The sequence below is a fragment of the Hippopotamus amphibius genome, chromosome 8 (assembly GCF_030028045.1).
Source record: "Hippopotamus amphibius kiboko isolate mHipAmp2 chromosome 8, mHipAmp2.hap2, whole genome shotgun sequence".
Lineage (NCBI taxonomy): Eukaryota > Metazoa > Chordata > Mammalia > Artiodactyla > Hippopotamidae > Hippopotamus > Hippopotamus amphibius.
In genome coordinates, this window is record NC_080193.1 from 20,863,078 (window position 1) to 20,890,772 (window position 27,695).

The 27,695-nt window shown below is 43.0% G+C and overlaps 1 protein-coding gene across 5 annotated transcripts; it reads left to right on the top strand.

Annotated features, from left to right (window-relative positions):
• The first annotated feature begins 813 nt into the window (after positions 1-813).
• Positions 814-27,611, top strand: TCTN2 (tectonic family member 2). 5 transcript variants are annotated; one of them, XM_057746393.1, is made up of 18 exons: positions 814-1,117; positions 1,297-1,404; positions 1,857-1,933; positions 3,030-3,225; positions 5,971-6,071; positions 9,191-9,381; positions 9,869-9,995; positions 10,990-11,131; positions 13,291-13,356; positions 14,307-14,441; positions 14,689-14,766; positions 18,499-18,579; positions 19,307-19,418; positions 21,312-21,418; positions 24,737-24,893; positions 26,781-26,906; positions 27,058-27,146; positions 27,391-27,611. In XM_057746393.1, exons 1-18 carry the CDS (start codon positions 814-816, stop codon positions 27,492-27,494), a joined length of 2,301 nt encoding a protein of 766 aa, XP_057602376.1. In that variant the 3' UTR covers positions 27,495-27,611. The 5 variants fall into 5 exon arrangements, with proteins under 5 accessions (XP_057602376.1, XP_057602377.1, XP_057602380.1 ...); XM_057746394.1 differs by having other exon boundaries at positions 938-1,117; positions 18,499-18,546; XM_057746397.1 differs by lacking the exon at positions 27,058-27,146 and having other exon boundaries at positions 938-1,117.
• The last annotated feature ends 84 nt before the right edge of the window (positions 27,612-27,695 follow it).

The following is a 27,695-nucleotide window of genomic DNA, read 5'->3' on the forward strand; positions in this document are numbered from 1 at the left end:
ACCATTATCTCCTTTTTAAAGATGAGGAAGGACGTCCCTGGTGGTGCAGTGGGTAAGACTTGGTGCTCCCAATGCAGGGGGCCCGGGTTCTGTCCCTGGTCAGGGAACTAGATTCCACGTGCCACAGCTAAAGATCCTACATGCTGCAAGGAAGATGCCCCAACTAAGATCCTGCTTGCTGCAACTAAGACATGGTGCAGCCAAATAAATAAAAAACAATAACAATACAGATGAGGAAGTCCAAGTTTAGAGAGGTTAAGTGACTTTCCCAAGGTCACTTAATGTACAAGGAAGGTGAAACCCCAACCAGGCAGTCCTACCTCAGAGCCTGCACCGTTAGTCACTGAACTATAATAACGACTGAGATACTTTGATGCTACCAACATAAAAATAAATTTTTTTCCAGGCAGAATTTTGATACTTTTGCATCTATCCTAAAGCTGGGCAAAACCTTTTGTGTTTTCTTTAATTAAAAGCTGCTTTCAGAGTGCTGAGAGCTCCATGTGGTACAAACAAAACCTTCAAAAAACTGGGAGAATAATAAAAACAATTCAACAACACAATTACAGCACTGCAGCTTTACCCCCTTTTTTGTCCCTCCCCCCAAATCCCCATAAAAATCAAGTTTATTAAGTTGCTTGTTTAGAATCCAGTGCCTGAAGGCTCGCCCTTGCGTTAGCTCCAGCTTGATTGAATTAACTCCAGGTTGGAGGAACCCTAGTTTTTAAACTGGACGCGGACTCCTACTTTTTCGTGATCCTTTGCGTGGAGTGAAGGAGCCCGAAGGACGCCAGGCCTCTGGGCTGGGCAGGGATGATGCGGCTGAGTTTGAGGGCGGGCTCTCTCTGTTGCTGGTCCAATCACAGCGCGCCGCTTCGCCAGGCCGGCGGCCGATTGGTGGTTGCCATAGCTCCGTGTGTTCGCTTGACAAGATGGTGGCGGAGAGGCTGCCGGGGCTGCGTCTTGGATTCCCCGCGCTTCCAAGCATCTAAGGCGGGCGCGGTTCTGTTGTGCAGGCCTGGCGAGACCCCAGTCATGCGTTTGCCTCCGCCGGTCCCTCTGCTGTTGGGGCTCCTCCTTCTTCAGGGCGTCTTGAGGCCGATGTTGGGGGACCTGGGTGCGTAAGGCGGGGCAGGGGCCTGCAGGACCGGGGCTGAGGGAGGGCACGAGGCTTCTGAGGCCAAATTTGGGACTCCTCCGGCAGCGGCGGAAGATACCGCAGAAGAAAGCCACCACCCAGCGTAGGCAGGGGCTCTGCACCTGTTAACTTCTCCGTGTCCCTTTCTTCCCGCCTAGTTTTCATCCCTCCTGTCATCCGCATGTCCAGCCCTGCGGTCAGCGCGTCCCTGGTGGGAGGCACCGAGGATGTGACCGTGTCCCTGACCCAGCTGCGGGACGAGATGGGTAAAGAGTCCGGCCCTTCCTGTGGGGAGGGAGGAGGTTAGGCTGGGCTAGGTCCAGGCCGCCCAAGAAGCCTGGCCAGGTGGCATCGCCTGGGTCCCTTGCCGTTGTCCATTGTAAAGTCGGGTTGGGGGGGCAGCTGTGGACCAGAGGACCGACGGACAGGGTCAGTAAAAGAAAGCTTGAAATCTTACTAGTTAGCATTCACTGAGCTATCCGCTGTACTTAAATGCATCACTTCACTTTCCTAATACGAACAGTAATATCTTTTAATCCGTTTAACAAATGAAGACACTGAAGTTCAGAGAGGTTGTCACTTGCCCAAAGTCACACAGCTTGTAAAGGGTCCAGTCCTAGGCTTGGAAAGGGACTCCATCCTAGGAAGCCTGACTCAGGAGTGCACCCCCTCATTGGCTGGGCGATACTGCCTTGCATTCTAATCTTCTCTCCCATAGGATTCTTGCCAGTTCCTGCCTGTGGAGTGCTGAGCAATGAGACAGGAGATTGGAGTTTGACTGTCACTCCCACTGTGGTAAGGCCAGGGATGAAAACCTTTCTGGTAGCATCTGTGGAGGCTCACATCTAGTGTTCCTGCAGTGTTGTGCTCTCTGTCTCTCTCTCTCTTTTTTGGCTGCGGTGAGGGGCTTGTGGGATCTTAATTCCCCCACCAGGGATTGACTGAACCCGGGGCTGTGGCAGTGAAAGCCTAACCACTGAACTGTCAGGGAACTCCTCCTGCAGTGTTTTCTGAATTGGACAAGATAGAGCTTTCTTGAGACTTCCCTGGTGGTCCAGTGGTTAAGATTCTCCTGCTTCCACTGCAGAGGGTGCAGGTTCAATCCCTGGTCGGGAAACTAAGATCCCACATCCTGCGCATCGCAGCCAAAAAACAACAACAAAAAGAGCTTTCTTAGTGCTTGGAACCACCATAAAACTGTGGGCTATCAGAACTCATAGACATCCATCCCAGAGGTTCTTAGGGGTCCTTGGGTGAGTTTCAAGAAGCCTGTGAACCCTCTGAAATTGCGTGTGAAATTATGTGTGCGTGCATTTTTTCTGCTGAGAGGGTTGCCAGCGTCTGTCAGATTATCAGATGAATCTGTGACTCAGTAAAACTTCATAAACCACTGATCTCACCCAACTCTGAGATTATGTGTAAGGACACTCAACCCTGGAGTGATGAACTATTTTCCATGTAATGAATGTTTTATTGAGTGTCCCGTATGTGCAAAGTATCAACTCTGGAGATCAAGGATGAGAAAGACAGACTTTGCTTGCACCCCAGGAACCGGCACCTGTTTTCATGGACTTTTTGGTGTGTATTTAGTCTTCAGCTGGTAGGATGATAAGAGTGCCGGACATACGGAGTGAACTTTACAGATGTGTGTTCCGCTTTCTCTGAGCAGCCACAGCTTGCTGGCTTTTATGTTCAACTGAGGATTACGCATCAGGGCTTGTGTATTGCTGTAGGTTTACAGGGTAGAATTGAGCAGAATGATGTCATCCATGTGTATAGTTCTCCGTTTGTAAAATGAACAGAGGCCGGTTGCGCTTTCCATTATGTGTTCTTATAATTATAGATGCCGTTTTGAGTCACTGTAAAAAGTACAGTGATATTTTCCTTTCAGAGTTCGTTGGAAGTGACTGTGAGGTTGAAGAGGGGTCTGCAGTCCTGTTCCTCTGATCAGACAGATCTGCTCCCAGAGGCCCCATGTGTTGTCCAAACTCTTCTGGTTTCAGCCTCTCGTAATTCATCCTGTTTAGCGCATCTGCTGGTTCAAGTGGAAATTTATGCCAACTGCTCTCTGGCCCAAAATGCATCAGGCAAGTAAAGTCTCTGACTATCAAAATGTTTACTGCAAACGTTTTTTTTCCCCATGTGGGATCTTAGTTCCCTGAGGGATTGAACCGGAGCCTCCTGCAGTGGCAGCTCGGAATATTAACCACTGGACCGCCAGGGAAGCCCCTGTGAACACGGATTGTAAGTGTGTGCCGCGCAATTTGTGTGCTTCATTCATGAGTCGGTCTTGCTTTCCTAAACTTATTTTCCTTTTGTTTAACTTTCTTACTTTAAAAGTTCCCACTTTGCATTTTTACTTAAGATTTATTGTGTCTTGGGAATTCCCCGGTGGTCCACTGGTTAGGACTGGGCACTTTCACTACCACGGACCCGGATTCAATCCCTGGTCAGGGAACTAAGATCTAACTAGCTGCGTGGCCCAGAAAAAAGAAAAAGGCTTATTGTTTCTTGATCTACTGTTTGTATCTTTGTAAGCCCTCTTAAATCCTGTTTGGGAGAAAGTGAATTTTGTTTCTTTGTAATGATTCCTGTGACTCCATCTCAAAACAAAACAAAAGAAAGGGAAAGACTTAGGAATAAGTTTATATAAAAACAGATTTTCTGGCTTTTGACAGCCAGCTGCCTTTCCCAGAGGTAGCTTGCTTAATTATACTTATAGGAGCACACTTTCCTCTCTTTAAGAAAAAACACAATAATGTACAATTTGCTGTTCTGTACCTTTAAAAAACAGTATAACAGAAATTCTTTCATGTGAATACAAGTATGTTCACCTCATTCTTTTTCTATTCTTTTTAATATAATATAATTCTTATTTTCTTTTAATAGCTTCATAGCATTCCATTGTGTGAATACACCATTGTTTATTTGTTAAATAACCATTGTTTATTTAATCAAAAGTTTTCCAGCTTTTGATACTGTAACTAGTGCTGCAGCAAATATCATTGTGCATATACATCTTTGGAGGTGAGAAAATGATTTTGTATTCTTCTCCCTTTCACATCACGGCAGTGTCCTAAGAATAAAAGATGTGCTGCTGTTGAAGGGTCCACTTCAATAGGTGCCACCACCTTGTTCCCTGTTGCCTGCAGCAAACTCTAGCATCTCTTGCCTTTATGGTCACCTGGGATGAAGAGAGAAGAGTTCCTCTTTAGTAGCAAAGGTCTGCCACTTTGAGACTCCCACACTGCCGCTTTGCACATCACATTCCCTAACTGTGGTCCTCCTTGTGGTTTTGGAAGTTTAGGAGGATTAGATAAGCCATTCCGTGGGCTACTCAGCCCTTAGTGTATTTGCTTGGAAAGATCTCCAAGATATATTGCTAAGTGCAAAAAGCAGGTGCATAAAACATGGAATAAGAAAACGTATATATATATATTTATATTTTTTATAAAGAAATTGTGGAGGCGGAATTCCCTGGTGGTCCAATGGTTAGGACTCCATGCTTCCACTGCAGGGGGCATGGGTTCCATTCCTGGTTGGGGAACTAAGATCCCACAAGCCACACGGCGTGGCCAAAAAACAAGCCAAAAGCCACCCTCCCAAAACCCCCCAAACTGACAGGAGTGCTCAATGGTAGCTATACCACTCAAAGCAATGATTTTTTTTTTCTTTTAAAAAATATGCTTGACTCTATTTAGGTAATATTTTGGAATGTCTTTGCACAAGTAGCCAAACTTAGGAAAATTAGAGTCTCTGTATATTGGTAATTATGAGATGTCCACTCTGACCCCATGAAGGTATGAAAAATTTTGCACCCAGTCAGACAGAGTTCAGAACAAGAGAAAAGATGGAAGGACAGCCAGGAGGTAAGTGGTATACCTGGTAACAAGGAAACTAGCAAACACATGGGAGGAGACATATAGATAGATACACAAACGTCTATCTATATATCACATAGTAAAACCCTATTCTAAAATGCCTTGCTTATTTCATACGGGTTTGATTAAACTGAGGGTCAAACCCTTACCCTTGTGACATGGTCTGTTAACTCGGACTTTCTTATTCCTGATACCATTGACAAACTAGGGTTCTACTATGTTATAGCATGGAATATATGATAGCTGTTCTTTAGATGCTTCAGCTGTCGTGTCATTGAAGTTGACTGTTTCATACAGTTTAAGCAAATAATTGCTACATAGTTTTCCAACTGTTAGTCACTGGATTTGGAGTTAGGAGGCTGGAATGTAGTATAACAGATTCCTTTTCCAATCAATGTAAAAATTACTAATTTCCCCCACACGTGAGCCAGAATCAGGATGTGAAGATTTGGATTCACAGTGTGGTGGGACCTGAGGTTGAACGTGTAGCATAAATAAATGTGATCGTGTGGTCAGATGGCTTCCAGATAAGCTGTCTGAAATGTCACCGTGGTTTCAGTTTTATCTGCTGAAAAAGGTAATGAAGTTGATGGAGTAAATGCTGAAAATCAGTTTGTGTTATGAAAGGGAGCGTTCAGTGGATTGAAAAATGAACTCGGTGCATTACATTTATCTTAACTCGTAAGTTTTAGTCACTTGGTTATCTTCAAGATCGGTTGTGACTTCTTTGGTTCGTATAACTAGCATATTTTCTTCTGTTTAGGTTTTTTTTGGAGGAGTAGATGCAGGCCTCAGTTATGCTCTCTGTATAGCTCATTTCAGGGATTCTTTAATGTGGAATATTGGTAATGGTGATTTGTAAGATGATTCAGCTTTCTTTGAATGTCAAAAATGTGGCAGTGCTTCGTCAGTGTTTCACAGCTGAACTTCTCTGTTGTTTGTACTTTTCAGAGAACGTGACTGTTATTCCTAACCAGGTGTATCAGCCCCTCGGTCCTTGCCCTTGCAATTTGACAGCCGGTGCCTGTGACATTCGCTGCTGCTGTGACCAGGTATTGTCTTTCTTTCTCTCTTTTTTAATATATTTATTTATTTATTTAATTTATTTTTTGGCTGCGTTGAGTCTTTGTTGCTGCCAGGGCTTTTTCTTTCAGCGAGTGAGGGCTACCCTTTGTTGCAGTGCATAGGCTTCTCATTACTGTGGCTTCTCTTGTTGTTGACACATGGGCTGTAGGTGCGAGGGCTTCAGTAGTTGTGGCACATGGGCTCAGTAGTTGTGGCTCAAGGGCTCAGTAGCTGTGGCGCACAGGCCCAGGTGCTCTGTGACATGTGGGATCTTCCCAGACCAGGGCTCGAACCCGTGTCCCCTGCATTGGCAGGTGGATTCTTAACCACTGTGCCACCAGGGACACCCCTAGCTTCTTTATTTTATACGTAGTAGTTTGTACTTCTTATCCCCCATCCCGATGTTGCCCCTCTCCTTCCCTCTCCCCACTGGTAACCACTAGTTTGTTCTCTGTGAGTCTGCTTCTGTTTTGCTCTATTCACTACTTTGTTTTCCCAGGCCCCTGTTAATCTCCTTTCTGTCTCTATGGGTTTGCCTCTTCTGGCCACTGCATGTAAATGGAATCCTCCAGTCTGGATGTGGGATTTGTGTCTGGCTTTCAGGGGTCACCCATGTTGTGGCCTGCGTCAGCGCTTCATTCCTTTTTACGGCTGAGTCGTGTTCCATTGGGTGGATGCATCACACAGTGCTTACCCATTTGTCAGGTGATGGACACTCGAATTGTTTTCACTTTTTGTCTGTTATGAATAACGCTTCTCTGACATCTGCATGAAAGTTTTTATTTAGATGTGTATTCCCATTTCTCTTGGTTATGTTGCCTAGGAGTGGAATGGCTTTGTCGTATGGTAACTGCATGTTTAACCTTTTGAACTGGTTTTTTCAGAGAGGCTACATCGTTTCACGTTCCCATCAGCAGTGTATAAGGGTTGCAATTTTCTAAATTCTCACCCAGAATTGTTGTAATAATCTTGATTGCAGCCATGTGAAGTGGTATTTCATGGTGATTTTGATTTGTATTTCTCTAGTGGCAAATGATGTTGAACATCTTTTCATGGGCTTATTGGCTGTTTGTATATCTTCTCTGAAGAAATGTCTGTTGAGACTCCATTGGCCCTTTTTTTAATTGGGCTGTCTTTTTGTTGTTAAATGATGAGAGTTCACTATACGCTCTGGATACTAGTCCCTCATCAGATATATGATGTGCAGAAAACTTCTCCTGTTGTGTAGGTTGTTCACTTTCTTGTTGGTATCCTTTGAAGCCCAAAAGTTTTTTTAATTCGATGAAGTCCAGTTTATCAGTTTTTTTCCAGTTTTAATTGATATAATTGATGTACAGCACTGTACAAGTTTAAGGTTTAGAGTGTAATGATTTGACTTACACACATCATGAAGTGATAGCATAATAAATTTTGTGACATCCATCATCTCATGTAGACACAAAATTAAAAAAATATAAAAAAATTTTTTCCTTGTGATAAAAAGTCTTAGGATTTCCTCTCTTAACAACTTTCATATATAACCTACAGCATGTTAATTATATTTCTCATGTTGTACATTACACTCTTAATACTTTTTTTTTAAGATTTATTTTAATATTCAGTTATTTTTGGCTGTGTTGGGTCTTCATTGCTGTGCGTAGGCTTTTTCTAGTAGCGGGGGCTACTCTTCATTGTGGTGCATGGGCTTCTCATTTTGGTGGCTTCTTTTGTTGTGGTGCACGGGCTTCAGTAGTTGCAGCTTGTGGGCTCAGTATTTGTGGCTCGAGGACTCTAGAGTGCAGGCTCAGTAGTTGTGGCACACGGGCTTAGTTGCTCCGCTTTTGGCATGTGGGATCTTCCCAGACCAGGGCTCAATCCTGTGTCCCCTGCGTTGGCAGGTGGATTCTTAACCACTGCACCAGCAGGGAAATCCCAGTACTTATAACTGGAAGTTTGTGCCTTTTGACCACTTTCATCCATTTCCCCCTCTGTCCACCCCACTTTTTTTTTTCATTGTTGTCGCTTGTGCTTTTGGTGTCATATCTAAGATACCATTGTCCAATCACAGGTCAAATACATATTTTTAATCCTTATTTTAGATTGAGGGGGAATAAGAGATGCAAAAGAGGCACACGTGCCAGGACCCCAGTCACTCCCACTTTTGGGTGAGTGCAGTTAGGTCATGGTTGGTTTTACAAAGCGGAAAAGGAAACCTTAGGGTCTGTATTGGGATGCCCATACTAGCAATTGTATTTATAATGTTTAATTTTAAAAATACAGCACATCATAAATCTGTTCCGGTATCAACAGAAATGTCAAATATATTCTCCCCCTTTCTTCCAGACTGCATCATTGCTTCTAACTTCCTCTGTGTTTGTTATATATGGTGTATATGTGCACCTATAGTGTGGACTACTGGCATCGTTTAGGATTCTGGGTCAGCGACATCTTCAGATAGCTGCGACTTACGACTTTAGACACGATCAATTTTTAATTTGAATTGTCCTTGTTTAAAACGATAGATCATTTACTTTTTTCTACCTCCAATAAACAAGGGATTTAGGATGTGTTTAACTTTTAGCTCTCTCAGTCCTTGGTGAAACAAGGAAGAATACAGATGAATAAATGAGAGCATGAATAAAGTGACTTCTTGATGACATTAATTGGGTCGTGATATAGCAACAGTGAGAGCTTCAAGGATTCTTATGGGATATGGACTATCTACCCTAACTCTAAATGTCCTTAGTTTTCTCTGGGCTAGGGATTTGAATGGTGATGACAATTGAAAAGTCTGCATTCGTGGTCTATTCCATTTTATCTTTTCTTTTTCTCATCTTGTTTGTTTGTTTGTTTGTTTGTTTTTGTGGCATATCTTAGGTCCTCAGGTAAAATGTGAGTCCCTTGAAGATTTGAGCCTTGGAGGCAGCTGACTAAAATTCTAGCATAATTTTACTTTCTGTGAGCAGAAAGCACTCTTAGCCTGGATGCTGGCTGTGTTTGTTTCCTGCTTCCTCGGCAGGGTCCTGCTGGCCTCAAGCAGCGTGTGCATCATACCGGCCAGGAGATCCTGGTGGCGGGCACAGGGAAGCTTTGGTCTTTTCACTGCTCCTTTACATCTTCTTCCCAGGAATGCTCATCAAATTTAACAGCGTTGTTCAGGGAGTCCTGTTTCCCCGGCATTTTTGGAGGAGACGTTAATCCCCCCTTTGATCAGCTCTGCTCTGTTCAGACGGCACATGGAAAACCCAACTGGTTTCCATTCCTGTGTGTGCAGCTCGCCAACTCGCCCTTCCTCGGGTACTTCTACCACGGTTCCGTGTAAGTGTCCGAGCCGCTGCCCGGGAGAGGGCCACACACCCAGGTGGCCCTAGAATGTGGGACCTCTCCAGAGGCTCTGTGCTTCAATTCCTCCATTCCAGAGTCAGTTCTAGATTTCAGTTAGTAAGTTTGTCTTAAGTATTTGAAAGAATTGGAAAAGAAATTGATTCACTGAAAAGAGATTGATTGATACCACAAATAGTTAATAGTGATTCTCTAGGTTGGGGGAAAGAGTTATGGGCTCCTGGGAGACTTTAACTTTCTGTCATTTACGTTTCTGTCTTGTTGAAATTTTACAGCAACCTTATTATTATTATTATTGAAGTAAAATTCATGGAACATAAAATTAACCAGTAACTACTTTAAAGTGTACAGTTCAGTGGCATTCAGTACAAATATTAGTTTTATAATTAAAAAAGCAGAGACGAAATTTAAAAGAAGAATTGTTTTCAGCACATTAGTGATGGTCTCTCTCACTGATTTGCAGTTCCTCTGGACAGCACGCTTCCTTTGACATGTATTTGCACACTGATCTAAAAGACTTGTCAGACTTTGGTTACAAACAAGGTGATCCGGTTATGACTGTAGATAAGGCGTATTTTACTATTCCACAGGTAATCATTTCAATTTTAATATGCTAGAGGCTTTTCTCATTTTCCCCTTCCTCTTGTTAATTTAGCTCATATTATTCTAAAAAAAAAACCAAAATTCCTAAATTGCTTATTTTTTCCCTACGAACTTTTCAGGCACTCAAACTATTTAAGGGCTCTGAATTTTTTTTTTCTTTTAATAATCACTCTTAAATTAATCTCTTTGCTAAATCTCAGCGTGAACGTACTAAATAAAGCCAAAAGACTTTCTAGAAATTTCCATGGAAGTAACTATCCTCTTTCACTTCTCTTAGTTTAATAGCCAATTTCTCGTAAGCTGTAAATATTTAAAAATTTTTATTTGTTTATTTTTTATTGACATATATTTGGCTTATAATGTTGTGTTAAATATTTAATATTGAAAACTATTTTAAGACTGTAGAGTTTTATGTGAAATCTTTATTTTTTTTGAAGTTCAAAATTATGAGGAAAAAATATTTATGGGAAGAAAATATGGGAGGCTAAACCATTTCTCTTTACTCTCCATATGAATCCATTTTTATTTTTATTTATTTCTTTTTTGGCCGTGACACATGACTTGTGGAATCTTAGTTCCCTGACCAGGGATTGAACCCAGGCCGGCAGAGTCCTAAACCACTGGACCACCAGGGGATTCCCAGAATCCATTTTTATGGTTTTAACAAAAATCTGGTTGTAATGAGGGAGAGAACATGAAACTGAATATAATCATGTTCTTGAAAAGCACATGATGGAGGGTAGTGGGTTTTCTGTAACAACTATACTTACTGTGACCCCTCAAGCAGTGGCTTCCAGACTTTGAGGAGCAAGTCAACTAGACATTTTACTAAAGTCGGTCAACGCCCTAGCCTTTGTTGAAAGCTAACGCAGCAGTAGGAGCAGGCTGCAGAAAGCGTTTTTTGACAAGACACTGGTTTCTGTTTTATGATTAGAAGGGAGGTCATAAATCTGTTGGGATTCCTCCCCCCCCCACCCCCAGGTGTCCCTGGCTGGACAGTGCATGCAGAATGCCCCAGTGGCCTTCCTTCAGAATTTTGATGTTCAGTGTGTTACTAGCCTGGAGGTATACCCAGAACGAGGTGGAATTACCAACGTGAAGATAAAGGATGGGGCTATGGGAGGTAAGTGACGTCCGTTCAAAATAAGAACACGGACCTGAGTGTCGAGATAAACTCTGATCTCACTTCTACTGGCTTAACTTAGAATAATATTTCACCTGCCAACTGAGGAAGGTGTTTTCTTTGGAAAAAGTTCAGTTCCATAAGATAACATATTGCATATCTGTTCTTTTTTTTTTAAAAATTGAGCTAGGGACTTCCCTGGTGGCGCAGTAGTTAAGAATTCGCCTGCCAATGCAGGGGACATGGGTTCAATCCCTGGTCTGGGAAGATCCCACGTGCTATGGAGCAGCTAAGCCCATGTGCCACAACTACTGAGCCTGCACTCTAAAGCCCGTGCTTTGCAACAAGAGAAGCCACTGCCCTGAGGAAGCCAGCACACCGCAACAAAGAGTAGCCCCCGCTTGCTGCAACTAGAGAAAGCCCGCGAGCTGCAGCTAGAGAAAGCCCGCGAGCAGCAACGAAGACCCAATGTAGCCAAAAAAAGAAAAGAAAAAAGGAAAAAGAAGAAAAAAGAAAAAAAGATGAGCCTGGAGCATCCTGTAGAGTCAGGAAGTAAAGAAGTGCTCTGAAAAAAAACCAAAACCAAAACCAAAACAACCCCCAAAACCCAAAACAAACAAACAAAAACACAACAAAAAAATTGAGCTAAAATTCATACAACACAAAATTAACTATGTACAGTTCAGTGGCATTTAATACACACACAGTGTTGTGCAACTATCACCTCTACCCAGTTCCAAAACAGTCTCATCACCCCAAGTGGAGACCCCATACCCATTTAACAATTCTCCCCTTTCTCCCTCCACCCGGACCCCTGGCAGCCACTGTGTGCATCTGCCTGTTCTGGACACTTCATATAAATGGACCCATACAACACGTGGCCTTTTTGTGACTGGCTCCTTTCGCTCAGCGTCGTGTTTTTGAGACTGTAGCCTCATTCCTTTTTTTTCTTTAATTAATTAATTATTTTATTGGCTGTGTTGGGTCTTTTTTGCTGTGCGCAGGCTTTCTTTAGTTGAGGTGAGTGGGGGCTACTCTTCATTGTGGTGCACGGACTCCTCATTGCTGTGGCTTCTCTTGTTGTGGAGCACGGGCTCTAGGCGTGTGGGCTTCAGGAGTTGCAGCACATGGGCTCAGTAGTTGTGGCTCACGGGCTCTAAAGCACAGGCTCAATAGTTGTGGCGCATGGACTTAGTTGCTCCGTGGCATGTCGGATTTTCCTGGAGCTGGGATCGAACCCATGTCCCCTGCATTGGCAGGCGGATTCTTAACCACTGCGCCACCTAGGAAGCCCAGCCTCATTCCTTTTTATGGCCAGATGATATTCCCTCGTATGAATATACCACTCTTTGTTATCACTCATCAGTTGACGGACACTTGGGCTGTTTCCGGCTTTTGACTGCTGTGAATAATGGTGCTGTGAACACTCGTGTGCAAGTGTCTGTGTGGATATGTGTCCTCATTTCTCTTGGGTAGGTGCCTAGCAGTGGAATTGCTGAGTCACATGGTAATTGAACTTTTTGAGGAACTGCCAAGCTGGTTTCTACAGCGACTGCACCATTTTACATTCCAAAGCAGCAGCATGCTGCATATTGGTTTTTTTTTTTAATACATTTATTTATTTATTTGACTGTGTTGGGTCTTCATTGCTGACCATGGGCTTTCTCTAGTTGTGGCGAGCAGGGGCTACTCTTCGTTGCGGTGCGCAGGCTTCTCATTGCGGTGGCTTCTCTTGTTGCAGAGCATGGGCTCTAGGCACGTGGGCTTCAGTAGTTGTGGCACATGGGCTTAGTTGCTCCACGGCACATGGGATCCTCCCAGCCTAGGGATGGAACCCGTGTCCCCTGCATTGGCAGGTGGATTTTCAACCACTGCGCCACCAGGGAAATCGCTGCATGTTGGTTCTTACATGAGAGCGATCTCTAGATTATTTTCACTGACTTTTGAGATTCTCCTCCTCAGGTATAATTAGATGCCAAGAACAGCAGGATTCCCATTTGACAGCATTTGGGGAGTGGAGGAGCTGAGTAGTTGGCGTACAGGGCAGGCTCAGTTACCACATTTGCTTGGCAAGCTTTCATTTTCATGGGTAAATGTGGTCATTTACTCCTGTGGAAGGTCCTGTGCTCCTATGGAAGTTCATTTCTGTATCTTTTCAGGCATAGTTACACCAAAAGTAGTCTATGAGGAAGCAACTGACCTAGACAGATTCATCACCAATACAGGTATTTTAATGTTGCACTTTTATATCATATTTCTATGGGAATATATGTCGTTTCTTACAAGTAATATATAGTCCCAGAGTAAAATACATTTTAATTAAGAATTTTAGGAGGTTCACAACCATTAGACAGATATCCCACTAGTGTTTTGCTTGTTCCTTGTTCCATCTTGCCTTACTTTGGAATAACATCTGTGACCTTCAACCAGATCCTACATAGCCCTGGATTACGTGGGTTCCAGGGTCCCTCCTCGTTCTCAGGGTCTGTGGACTTTTTCTTAAATGTTTTTCAGAGAGTTAAAGAATACTTTAAGACCTAGCATTTTCCCTTGCTTTCTTTTGTTTTTCTGATCATTAAACTTTGCATTTGTGATGCAGCCAAATGAGGTACATAGAGTCCGATATTACCAGGACTTTTGTTTTTAATGAAGTGTGCTACTTGTGTTTCTTTTCAACGTGTTGTAATTCTTGAACTTATTCTTTTTTTTTTTTTTAATTTTTTTGGGGGTACACCAAGTTCAATTATCTGTTTTTATACACATATCCCTGTTGAACTTATTCTTTACTTCATCAGATAGTACAATATTGTAGTGAACTAGACCGAAGGCCCCTGCTCTTAAAGAGCTGGCATCCTGTAATCTTTCGTCTAACAAACAGTCTTCCAAGCACGTGCTATGCATCAAGCTATGAGCCGGGTACCAGGGATGCTGAAATGAAAGGGACAGAGCTCACTAGGGATATTGGGATGGTATAGAGAAGGTGGCTAGCTCTGACCTGGGCAGAGGACTGGGGAAGGCTTCCTGAGGAAGTAAAGGCCCTGCTGTGTAAGGGAGTTGAGTAGGCAGGGCAGGGGTGGGGTGTGGGGAGAAGGCCACCCACGCAGAGAGAACCACCGATAACAGACTTGAGCCCAAAGAAGGTCTTTAATTTATGAAAGTATTCTTTTATTTGCAGAAACACTTTTAAGCACTGGATCAGCCCCCAGGAACGTGAATGTGGAAGAACATTATATTTTTAGATGGAATAATAATACAATCAGTGAAATAAATGTCAAAATCATTAGGGCAGAAATTAATGCCCACCAGAAAGGTAACTTTGTGGAGGGCAGCGAGAATGCTTTCAGTTTAAAATAGTTTTTCCTTTCTTCATGATTCTTATAACAGATAAACAGATTCATACCCACTTTTCTTATTTGTATTTATGATTTAATCAGAAACAGTATTTTTGTCTCGTATGTCAAAACAAAATTATAAGGTAAAGAAAATAACACTGGGGGGGATAATTTATTTTCCTAGTGAAATGGTGACATTATGTTTTTATTTTGTTTTATTTCTAGGAATCATGACACAGAGATTTACAGTGAAGTTTTTAAGCTATAACAGTGGTCATGAAAAGGAATTGTCTGGAAATCCAGGTGGGACAGTATATGTCAATCACAGATCTTACAGACATACTTTAGTTCAGTACTCCTATGCTGTAACGATGATTATAAACAGTTCTCTCCAATTTTAGTCTGTGACTCTGACCTTTCTCTTTTTCTTTTGTGATACTGTATTCTCTTCCTGATAACAGCTTGATTTTTTTTATATAAAGTGTTGTATATTGTAACAAGTGGTTGTAAAGCTAAAACATTCTTTCTCTTTAGCTATTGGTCTTTTTTTTTTTTTTGATTGATGTAAAGTTACAGTGTTGTGTTAGTTTCTGGTGCACAGCAAAGTGACGCAGTTAGGCACATGCATATATACTCCTCATATTCTTTTCCATTATGGTCTATCATAAGACACTGAATATAGTTCCCTGTGCTACACAGTAGGTCCCTGTTGTTTATCTATTTTATATATAATAGTTTGAATCCACTGATCTCAAACTCCTAATTTATTCCTCGCCCCCCCCCCCCTTTTTTTTTTGTTTACGTTGTGCGGGCTTTGGGATCTTTGTTCTCCAACCAGGGATTGAACCTGTACCCCCAGCGGTGAAAGCAGAGTCCTAACCACCGGACCGCCAGGGAACTCCCTAGCTACTAGTCTTTCGAAAAAGAAAATAGGCATTTAAAGTGTTGGTAAGGGGGACTTCCCTGGTGGTCCAGTGGTTAAGACTCCGTGCTCTCACTGCAGGGGCCCAGATTAGATCCCTGGTTGGGGGACTAAGATCCCACAAGCCATGCAGTGTGGCCGAAAAATAAAAAATGAGGTGTTGGTAAAATTAATTTTTAAAGAAATAAGCTGCAGATGATAGGTTCCTAACCCAGAATCTGTGGGGAGACTTCCAGGGAACTGTGAAGTCCCTGCCATGTTGTGCATCTATGTGCAGATACGTCACCACCCAGTTGGTCATGTATTTGTTTATTCTTTTGTTCACTGCTGCCTCCTCAGGGCCTAAACCAGTATGTGGACTGCACTGTCCAGTCCACTAGCCACTAGCCCCATGCAGCTGCTGGGTACCTGAAATGTGGCCAGTGGAAATGATAACATTTGGTATCTATTGGGTGGAATAAAATGTATTATTCAAGTTAATTTCACCTATTTGTTTCTCTCTTCTTTAATGGGGCTTACTAGAAAACATTTTTAATTTCTAAAAAATTCTAAAGATATATATTATGCTAAAATCAGATACGAGGTTTGCATTATATACCTATGGGACAGCTCTGGCTTAGACCATAGTAGGTGTTCAGTAAATACTTGTTGGATAAACCTATTATTGTTTCTTTAAAAAAAAATTTTCCCTGTCCTTTTACTATCTTTTTTTTTTTTCTGGCCACCGTGCATAGCCTGCAGGATCCTATTCCCTGATGAGGGATTGAAGCTGGGCCCTGGCGTGAAAGCACCAAGTCCTAACCACTGGACCACCAGGGAATCCCTTTACTATTCTTCAACAGGCAGGAATTAATCATGAAGGAACAACTTTTTTACTTTTAAATAATTTTTTATTTTGCGTGATCTTCAATATTTATATATACTGATTTAATCACACACGATCCATTATATATATGTGTGTGTATTTGCTTTTAAATAAGATTTTAGTGTGCTTATTAATGTGGAGCTTGGGTTTTATTGTTGGCTTTAAAAGCGGGCTCCTGGAATCTAAGGGTTTTCATTTCACTGACTTAATTTGACAAGATTTCTGAGAAACACCATCAGAATATGTGAAAAATGTTGACACGCTCATCAAAAAAGAATAAACTGAGAGCCAGAATGGATCAGGCAGCGAAACAGCCTATATATATACAGCCACTGTCTCTAGCGCTTTCTGAGGCAGGACGGGGTTTTCAGCAGACTATGAGACATGGGCCCTGTCCTCAAGGAATTGACTCTGTTATTTGGAATGACAGCACCAAGTCACAGGAAGCAACAGTGAACAATCCAAGATAATAAATGAGCACGGGGCTTAGGGACAGTTACTCCAGGGTCCGGAGGAAAAGAATGATGACTGCTCACCCAGACTTTGCATCACTAAGCAACAGTGGGTTTTTTTTTTCTTTTTAAAAAATATTTATTTATTTATTTATTTGGCTCCACCTGGTCTTGACTGCAGCAGGTGGGCTCCTTAGTTGCAGCACATGGGCTCCTTAATTGTGGCACATGGGTTCCTTAGTTGTGGCATGTGGGCTCCTTAATTGCAGCAGGTGGGCTCCTTAGTTGTGGCATGCATGTGGGATCTAGTTCCCTGACCAGGGATGGAACCCGGGCCCCCTGCATTGGGAACACAGAGTCTTATCCACTGCATCACCAGGGAAGTCCCAGGAACACTGCTGAGTGTCCAGCACTTGCCAGGTTCTGTTCTCAGGCTAGAGGAAAAGCAGTGAGCAAGTCCGAGCCCTGCTCTTGGCGCGTTTCCACTGTGGGCTGCGTAGAGGAGATTGTGCCTTGAGAAGCGGGTAATTGGAAAGGGTGCTGGGGGCAGGAATAACCTGGGGGAAGCCAAGGAGGCAGAAGCAAGCATGAAGTGTATGCGGGCAGGGTCAGACCCGTGGCCGGAGGAGGTTGCCGCTGGTTCAGGAATGGTGGGGCAATGATGCTGGAAATACAAACACCATGCGTGAACCTCGATTGCATCCCAGTTTGTAAAAACAGCACTGGTACACATTTTTGGAGGGAACATATGAGGAAATAGGAGTATGAAATGGACATGATATGATTATAAGGGATTATTATTAATTTTCTTAGGATAAATATTGGCATCATGGTGATGTAGGGGAATATGCTTTTTTTGTTTGTTTTTCTGTTTGGCTGCACCCCTCGGCTTGTGGGATCTTAGTTCCCCGACCAGGGATTGAACCCGGGACCTTGGCAGCGAAAGCGTGGAATCCTAACCACTGGACCTCCAGGGAATTCCCTGTAGGGGAATGTTCTTAATTTTGGGAGATGTGTGATGGAGCCTTTAGGGGTGAAGTGTCATGATGTCTACAACTTATTTTCAAATGGTCCTGCCCCTCCCCCCCAAAATATATATGCTTTTATAATAGATAAGACAAATGTGGCTAAATATTAGCAGTTGTTGATTTTAGGTGGTGGCTGTACTGAGTGAGATTCACAGTATTACTTTCAACTTTTCTGTACTTGTGAACTTTTTCATATTAAAAAGGTGGAAACAATAAGCAGGATTACCAGAAGATGGATGGGAATAGGATCTAAATCAGACCTTGGGGTTGAATTGGTTTACTGGAAAGTGGTCCCACAGGAAGGTTACTTTGGTTTACGTTTCCCTTACGAGCTGCTGTGATAAGCAGTATTAATCACTCAGCAAGTATTCATGAACTTGGCCTGCGCAGCAGCTAATTATCCTCCAGGGTGAGAGGTCCAAGACCGACTCCTGCCTGCTTTTCACTTTTCAGGTTTTTACTTTAAAAATGTGTTCCAAAAAACCCCACGGACATCTTTGTTTTAGAATCAGGTTCAGTGATAACTGAATCACTTTGCTACACCTGAAACTAATATAACATTGTAATCAGCTGTACGTCAGTAAAAAACAAAACAAAACAAAACAAACGAAGGTGACATCCTTCCCTGGAGGGTGTTCTGAAAAAGCTTTGCCTGCGTATTTCCTTTCATTGTGGATTTCTCCTTTCTGTTATTTGACAAGTTAGCGCCTGTTGTGTTAAAATAACTTCAGAGGGAAAGGTGCTCACTCCTGCATTGTGTTTGTCTAGGTTACCAGCTTGGCAAGCCTGTACGAGCTCTAAACACCAACAGGATGAGTAATGTCACAACTTTACACCTTTGGCAATCTGGTAACCTGGTTTGGTAATATGATTAGCTCTCCAGTGAACTCGAATTGGAAATATTGCCATATTTTGAATCTGATTAAGTAACCAATTACTTTAAAGCCCAGTTTGTTTATGTAGCCTGGGGGTGGTTGTTTTCCATGCTTCTACAGCTTTTTCTTTCCTTTCCTTTCCTTTCTCTTTTTTCTTTTCTTTCCTTTCCTTTCCTTTCCTTTCCTTTCCTTTCCTTTCTTTTCCTTTCCTTTCCTTTTTTTTTTCTCTTTTTCCTCTTCCTTCCTTGCTTCCTTTCTTTTTTTCTTGTAAAATATGTTTACATTGTTTGCACTCGAAGTGCTGGTTTTTAGTAAGAGAGTTGTAAGTATGAAAGTGGCTTGAGAGTCCGTTGTCTCTGTTGTCATTGATTAGCCCAAGATGGTGCTAATTGGAGACATGAGAATAGTTTCATTCCAAACTATGGAAAATCTTTGCATGAGTGGTAACTACCCACATCTACCAGAAGACATTAAATGTCAGGTTCAGAATAAACCCTTGGTCTCCGTCCAGGTATTTTGATACAGAAAGACGCCTTTGTTCAGCTTTCAGAGGATTAGAGCAACAGTGACCTCAGTTCTCGAAAACTGAAAACTTCATTCCTGCTTATTGTCCTCTGTTTTTTAAGAAAAACTTGGACGTAAATTTTTTACTTACTTTTATTTTACAAAAACAGTAGGAGGATAATCTTTTTGTTTTATAGCTGGAAGGGGTTTGTGTACATCAGCAGCTTTCAAACCGATTTTATTTGGAGAAAATGCACTCTCGGGGTGCCTTTTAGAAGTTGGAATTAACGAAAACTGTACTCAGCTCAGGTGAGTGTCTCACTGATGGATTTATCTGCATTTTGAGCGGTGTGCTTAAATTTAATTCACCACATGAATACTAAAGACAACATGAGTGTGAAAAAGTTCAGTGTGAATAAAAACATATAAAAGTGGTAGCAAACAATACAAACTTCCAATACACCGTAGAGTTGATTCCGACATCAACCTGGCACTACAGCTGTTTCATCCATATTTATGCAAATTTCTCTGGGAAGTTTGTTCCCATCGTTGGAACCCCATGCTCCTAGAAATAGAAAAAGGGCTGGAGCCAAGTATGATTGGGGATTAACATTTAAAGAATTCTTAAGCTCTGTTACATGATCTATAAAGAATTTTCCACTTAGTTATCTGGGTGGCGTTTGGAAAATTTATGGATATACACATGCATTCTTTTTTTTTCTAATTGAGGTGAAATTCGTACAACATAATCATTCTCAAGTGAACAGTTCAGTGGCACGTACTACATTCATAATGTTGCACAACTACCACCTTTATTTCGTTCCAAAACACTTTCATGTCTGCAAAATGCAGCCTGTACCTTTTAGTGGTCGCTCCCTATTCCTCCCTCCCCTCAGCTCTGGCAAAAACCAGTCTGCCTTCTGTCTCTGTGGATTTACCTATTCTGAATATTTCATATAAATGGAAATATTTAAAGTCACTGCATGACTTTTTATCTCTGGCTTCTCTCACTTAGCATCCTGTTTTTGAGGTCCATGCATGTTATAGCCTATGTCAATACTCCATTCTTTTTCATGACTGAGTTATATCCCATTGTACAGATGTACAACATTTTGTTTATGTATTCGTTAGCTGGTGGATATTTGGGGTATTTCCACCTTTTGGCTATTGTGAATAGTGCTGTGAACATTCACGTATCAGTTTTTGTTTGTACACCTGTTTTCAGTTCTTTTAGGTATATACGCAGGAAGGAAATGACTGGATCACATGGTAATTCCATGGTTAAGTTTTCTGAGGAACTGCCATACTGTTTTACGCAATGGCTGCACCATTTTACAGCCTCACCAACAATGTAAAAGGGTTCCAGTTTCTCCATTTCCTCACTAATACTTGTTTTTTTTGGGCCATGCCACTCAGCACGTGGGATCTTAGTTCTCTGACCAGGGATTGAACCCGTACCCCCTATAGTAGAAGCACGGAGTCCTAACCACTGGACTGCCAGGGAGGTCCCCCTCGTCAACACTTGTTATTTAACTTTTTTTGGATGATAGCCTTCCTCGGGAAGTGGTATCTCCTTGTGGTTTTGATTGCATGTATTCTTACACCCATTTGACATGAAATATATCCCAAGTGGTGTTGTGCTTTGGGGAGTGGGGAAAAGGTGGGGGTGACATTGAGAAGGGAAGAAAAACTGTGGGTGTAAGTTATCCTCGGCAGCTCCTGATCGCAGGGTGTGAGGCCTGAGTCCACAGTCAGAGTATCTCCCTTGTGGTTCGTAAGATTTTACACTCCAGTGACGTTGCTGGAACGGAGAGATGCGAAGTTCCAATTCTTAACCTTCACCTAATTTTATAGCTCAAAATTCTAGCTAAACCTTTAGGTTCCTTTCACTGTTGGGTCACTCTGGCCCATGAATTGATCCAGGTAACTTGATATGTGATCTAGCCACCTCCCAAGTTTAGCAACACTCAAAGGAGCATGTAAATTTTGTGATACCAACATGTTACTAACATTTTAAGTCCAAAGTGAAAGATTGCTTCTATATGTCCTCCCCTTGCTGTGTAAGTTCATCCCAGGAAGGCCATCCAAGAGAGGTAAGACTCCCAGCCAGGCATCCGGGAAGCACAACCTGGACACCCTTTGAAGGGACTTCAGGATGAGACCTCCTCGCCATGAGCTGAGAAATATCTTCCTCTCTTGCAGGGAGAATGCTGTCGAACTACTTGATTCACTAATACAAGCGACTCATGTTGCAATGAGAGGCAACTCCAATTACGGTGATCTTAGCGATGGCTGGCTTGAAATAATAAGTAAGTCAAAGCTGCACATGTGTAAAATGTGTACCTTGGTTGCTATGACTACATAGTGTCAGTGTAGTGTTAGAGCCTGACCTGACAGGTTTCTTTTGCTGTGGCCCAACTGACATCTGTTTAGAGGTTAGCTCTCTGGGCAGGAGGCTTTTCATGTCTTTTGCCTCTTATTCATGATGGCTTTTTTTTTTAAAAAGAGGAAATCTACAGGAAGTTCAAATTGCCCAGTTTTACAAGCTAACTAACGGTCTTTGGAAAAGGGAGGCTTAATGAAATTTGAGGATTCTCAGTGCATGTTAGTTTGCATTCCAATTTTTGACTGCCAGGAATATGGGCAATTGAGAACTGGTTTTGTAATTTGCAAAAGCAATTTTGTTAACTTAATAGGAACTAAGGTGATAGAAAACATTATGCTAAGTGAAAGAAGCCAGACACAAAGAAACACATACTACATGCTTCCATTTATACGCAATGTCCAGAACAGGCAAATCTATAGACACAGAAAGTAGATCGGTGGTTGTCCAAGGCTCGAGCTGTTGGAAGGAATTGAGCAGTGACTGCTCGTGAGTGTAGGGTTTCTTTTTGGGGTGATGAAAATGTTCTAAAATTGAATCTGGTGCTGGTTGTACAACTCTGAATATAATTAAAAAGCACTGAATTGTACACTTAAATAGGTGAACTATATGGTATATCTCAATAAAGGTGTTAAAAAAGAAATTAAGGCGCAACAGAGCTAATAATAGGAGGGCCACCAAGCCCTGATAAAAAGACTTGACAGTCCAGTGCTTTTGGTCAGAGGCATTTGCTCTGAATGTTGGGGTCACGGTGGGGGGTGGGGTGAAGAGGAGGAGGAGCTATACCGCAGGTGGCGCGGGGAACAGACTTAGCCCTGGCAGGCCCGATTTCACCTCTGAATCCAGAACGTCCATCCAGTCACTGAGCTCTGGCTCACGCAGGTGGTCACAGTTTGTTGTGGCTAAGCTGGAGCTAAAACCTAGGGTTCTAGCCTCTTCCTCTCCTCCCAGCCAACAGGTCTGGTAACGTCTTTCTCATTCTCACAGAGTCTTGAGTGTGTGAAGGCATTGAAAGAAAGAAAGGTTCTGGACTTCCCTGGTGGTGCAGTAGTTAGGAATCCACCTGCCAGTACAGGGGACATGGGTTTGAACCCTGGTCCAGGAAGGTCCCACATGCTGCGGAGCAACTAAGCTTGTGTGCCACAACTACTGAGCCTGTGCTCTAGAGCCTGAGAGCCACAGCTACTGAAGCCCGCATGGCTAGAACCTCTGCTCCACAACAAGAGAAGCCACAGCAATGAGAGGCCTGCGCACTGCAACGAGGAGTAGCCCCTACTTGCCACAACTGGAGAAAGCCGTGCACAGCAGGGAAGACCCAATGCAGCCAAAAAAAAAAAAGAAAGAAAGAAAGGTTCTTCTCTTGAGACTTCCTTGTTGGTCCAGCAGTTAAGACTCCGCGCTTCCAATGCTGGGCGACGTGGGTTCCATCCCTGGTCGGGGAACTAAGATCCCACATGCCACGCGGTGCGGCAAAAACAAAACAAAAACAAAAACACCAAGAAAAAAAAAGCCAAGAAAGCTTCTTCTCTTGCTTTCATTCCTGGAGTCACCTCTTGGGGCCTGAAAGAGCTAACTGACTCGGCAGCAACTGCTTTCCTTCGTCCCCTCCTGCCCCTGCAGCTGCTGGGCCCCTCGCCTCTGCCTGGCTGCTGGGGGAGCAGCTCCCTGGGTCCTGTCCTCACCCTTTCCACACCCTCCCGGGTCACGTCAGCTCACTAGGCTGGAATTCATACAGAGGAGCATCCAGACACGTGCCTGCAGTTTCCCCACCCCGGCATCATCCCCGCCCCCTCTCCCCTGTCCCCTGGGGTGGCCGGGGATCAAGTAACATGTCTGTGTGCTTGAGGTGCCCCTGAGCACTCTCTCACTCAGACAGGGGGTCCTGCTGGCCGCCATTTGCCAGTCCAGGCTGTGCTCAAGTCACCAGGCCCAGAGTTAGATGCTCGTTTGGAAAAAGAACCCAGCGGATGGGTCTTGTCAACCCCTTGTCAACCTCTAGGCCAGCTAGGTGGGCTGTGGAGTGCCCGAGGGAGGGAGGGAAGGTGTCAGTAAAGCACCTGAGAGGTAAAAACCATGGGGTATTTCAAGACTGAGAACCAGAGCTGGTGAGGTGGGAAATCAGAGCTGATGGCATTTTGTCGCCTTCAGGGTGGAAGCTCTTAGCTTCTGTTTCGCGTCCAAGCTGAAAACCAACCCTGATCATGGTGGATACACAGAAGAGAAATGATGTTGAACCCACATATGAAGGGGGAGGAAACTGGTAACAGTGTCACCAACCTTCCAAATCCCTGAAGGAACAAAGAAATCCCCTCCAGGGACGCCATCCACATCCTGTAACTGACCTTGCTGTTTTTTCCCTCCTCAGAGGCATTTCTCAAGATGAATGAAAATTAATCTCTTATTCAGTTTTATTCTCTTCCATTTGTATCATTGCTATGGCAACACAGCAAAGGAAATTGCTTTGGAACTAAATCTGTAGTAACTAAAGTTGTTAGTATGGATTTTAAATGTCTTACACAGCTTTTACTAGAACAGTGACTGCATGGAATAAGTCTCATGGCATTTTCCTGCAAATATATGGTATTTCTGTTAAAACTCTGGATGGATTTCAATGAGGAGCTTGGGAACTGAATCATGATTTTTAAGAAATTAATTTATTTTTGGCTGCATTGGGTCTTTGTTGCTGCACTCAGGCTTTCTCTAGTTGCGGCGAGGGGGGACTACTCTTGGTTGCAGTGCATGGGCTTCTCATTGCTATGGCTTCCCTTGTTGAAGAGCACGGGCTCTAGGCACATGGGCTTCATTAGTTGCAGCACGTGGGCTCAGTAGTTGTGGCTCGTGGGCTCTAGAGCACAGGCTCAGTAGTTGTGGCACACGGGCTTAGTTGCTCCGCGGCATATGGGATCTTCCCAGGCCAGGAATTGAACCTGTGTCCCCTGCATTGGCAGGCGCATTCTTAACCACTGCGCCACCAGGGAAGTCCCCTGAATTGTGATTTATGGTTTTATTATTTGGGTCAGGAACTTTAAAGTTCCAGTGATTGACTTAACATCCAAGGAAACATTTTGAACACGGGGAGTAACACAGTTACAGAGTGACGTGTAACTAGAGCCTGTTAGAGATTAAAGCCTCATTCATGTGATTCCTGTCTAATAATATCGCGCATTTGGGGGGTATCACAGCACTGTAGGAAAACTGTTATTAAAGTATTCTTTCCAATATGCACAACTTAACATTTCTCCAGGTGCAGATGCTCCTGAGGCAGGTGCAGACCCACCTGCCAGCAATGCGAGTGGCGTCTGCCTGGATGTCCCCGCTCGGCTGAATATCCGCATCCTCTTCTCGGATGCTGGTGCCGTGGAAGGGATGACTCAGCAGGAGATACTTGGCATAGAGACAAGGTATGATCACATCGGGAATAAGTGTGGTTCAGAGACAGTCAGTAAACTTGAGGGTGCTCCGAAGAATAGGGAAATGCTAATTTAGAATCTGATTGGTTTATTTACAATTTGCAGTGATTAGCAGTATGATTACATATATAGAGGGAATATGGATAAACTGTGTCTGTAACGGAAACTCATTCTCACTCACAAGTATTTGTAAAGCTACGTGTAAGGGATTCTGCCAGGTATTTCAGGGGGTACAGAGATGAATAAGGGGCTGCTTAGTGCTTGGCATGTTTTGAAATTCATGAATGTCATTGGCATACTGATCAGGGAATATTGCCCAGTGGTTAGCTAGCGATTTTGGCAGCAGATGGGTGGATTCGTGGTTATTCCAGTGTGAGCTGTGTAACCTTGGGCAGTTACTTGACCTCTCCTGGACTGTAGTTTCCTTATCTGTAAAATGCTGATATACCTTTATGTGTCAGACCTCTATCATCTTTAAGTGACAGGGTCCCAATTGACATTGACTTAACAAAAGGGGAATTTACTGGTTCAAGTTATGAAAAGTCCACACACAGCGAGTTCATGGTTCATGGTTCCCATGTGGTCAAGGGTCTTTTCCCCTTTATCTCTTGGCTCCTCTTTCCTTTGGGTGGGCTTCATTCTCAGGGAGGTTTTCCTCAAGAGGTGGCAAAGATGAACACCAGCAAATCCAGGCTTATATCAGTTTAGCAAGTCCAGGGAATTCCCTAGAGGTTCAGTGGTTGGGGGAAAAAAAGCTCTTTCAGTTTAGCAAGTCCAGTGGACAGAGGATGCCTCCTTTCCCCATCTTTCCTAAAAATGATCTGGGAAAACTTTTATTTGTCCGGTTTTGGTCATGTGCTCCTTTCTGAACCAATCACTATGGCCAGGGGGCACAGACAGCTCTGATTGGCCAGGCACAGGTGATGGGCGCATCCCTAGATTCAGGTGGGTCCCTTCTGGTCCACTCAACTGAGAGTGGAGAAGGTGTAGTTCCCCCAGGGAAAACCAGGGTGCAATTACTAGAAGAAAGGCAAAGGGATGCTGGGTAGGCAGAAATAACATGGAAAGCCCTTAAAAATCGTTAGATGCTGCTACTGTTATTGTTGTTGTTATTATTATTATAATATAGTTTGAGACAAGTGATAAAATGAACTTTATTTTGTTTTGGTTTTTACACTCTAATTCTTCATTGAACTTTCCCCCCCATTTTTATTGGAGTGTAATTGCTTTACAATGTTGTGTTACTTTCTGCTGTACAATAAAGTGAAGCTTTTAAAAAAATATATTTATTTATTTTTGGCTGCGCCAGGTCTTAGTTGTGGCATGCATGCAGGATCTAATTCCTCGACCAGGAATTGACCCTGAGCCCCCTGCATTGGGAGCTCAGAGTCTTACCCACTGGACCACCAGGGAAGTCCCGGAGCAAGTGAACTTTAAAAGCACCAGTGTGAAATGAGATGAGGGGGCAGGAGAGCTGAAACAGAATTGGCAAAATGCTGGCAGCTGTTGCAGCCTGGGATAAGTCCACGAGGGTTCATTATACAGCTGTCTCTACTTGCGGGTGCATTTGAAAATTCACATAATAAAAGGGGGGAAAATAGCACCAGTAGAGTGAAACTTCTTTAGGAGAATCCCAGCTCATATTGTTGTGTCGGTTACCCGATGTTCTTTTTTTTTTTTTCTCTATTGCATTTGTTACAATATTGCTTCTGTTTTATGCTTTGGTTTTGTGGCTGTGAGGCACCTGGGATCTTAGCTCCTCGACCAGGACCAGGGATAGAACCGGCAACCCTTGCATTGGCAGGCAAAATCTTAACCCCTGGACCACCAGGGAAGTCCCCTGATACTCTTAACAGACCGGAAACCTTTCCTTCCCAGGTTCTCCTCGGTGACCTGGCAGTTCCAGTGTGGGCTGACTTGTGAGGATGAGGCTGACCTTTTCCCCATCAGCGCATCCATCCAGTTTATTAAGATACCTGCACAGTTACCCCGTCCACTTACAAGGTAATTCAGTTGCTGACCTAAGTGACATTAGTAAGAAGCAGAAAAATATATGTTCCAAAATAAGAAGTTTATTTCTTTAATCAGGTTTTGATATTTCTCATCAAAAGCATGCTTTGCTGTAGCTATTGTCACCTTCTAAAATGTTTTGTAGATTCCAGATCAATTTTACAGAGTACGACTGTAACAGAAATGAGGTTTGTTGGCCGCAACTTCTATATCCGCTGACCCAGTATTATCAAGGTAGGGTAAGGCACATTTCTGGAATGGTAATCATTGCGTTACAGCAGTTAAAAAACTTTAAATAAAAGTGTAAATGTCACAGAAAACTTAAAACAGTAGCAGAGTTTTTACAAAGAGAACATTTACTGATCATGTCACCACTTAGAAATGATCACTGTTTATGTTTTGGCTTATTTCTACCTACATGATTACCCCAAAAGTTAAGAAATAGAAACATTGCTTAATTTGTTTCATTGTCTTGTAGGGGAGCCTTATTCTCAATGTGTTGCTAAGAGCTTGCTGCTGGGATCCTTCCTCATATTAGCAGTGTTCCTCAGTAGCCCCTGGGCTGGAATATGCAAAGCTTGAAATTCAGCTAACCATCTGACCTCTTACAGATCATCAGCTTTTACTTCAGAAATTTATTGTCCTCCTGTGTGCCTCTCTGTAAAATCTTAATAAACAGTGTTTTATTTTTATACAAAATTTTATTAAGTGCTCTGCAAATTTAATTCACGTATACAGCTATCCAGATATTCAAAGCCATACAGAATGGGCATCCTCACTGTT

Bases quoted from the DNA above. Each gene is read 5' to 3' on its own strand.
- TCTN2 (XM_057746393.1), top strand. From the start codon at position 814: ATGATGCGGCTGAGTTTGAGGGCGGGCTCTCTCTGTTGCTGGTCCAAT. The intron at 1,934-3,029 runs GTAAGGCCAGGG...TTTTCCTTTCAG, and splicing joins TGACTGTCACTCCCACTGTG to AGTTCGTTGGAAGTGACTGT. The intron at 21,419-24,736 runs GTAAGTCAAAGC...ACATTTCTCCAG, and splicing joins TGGCTGGCTTGAAATAATAA to GTGCAGATGCTCCTGAGGCA.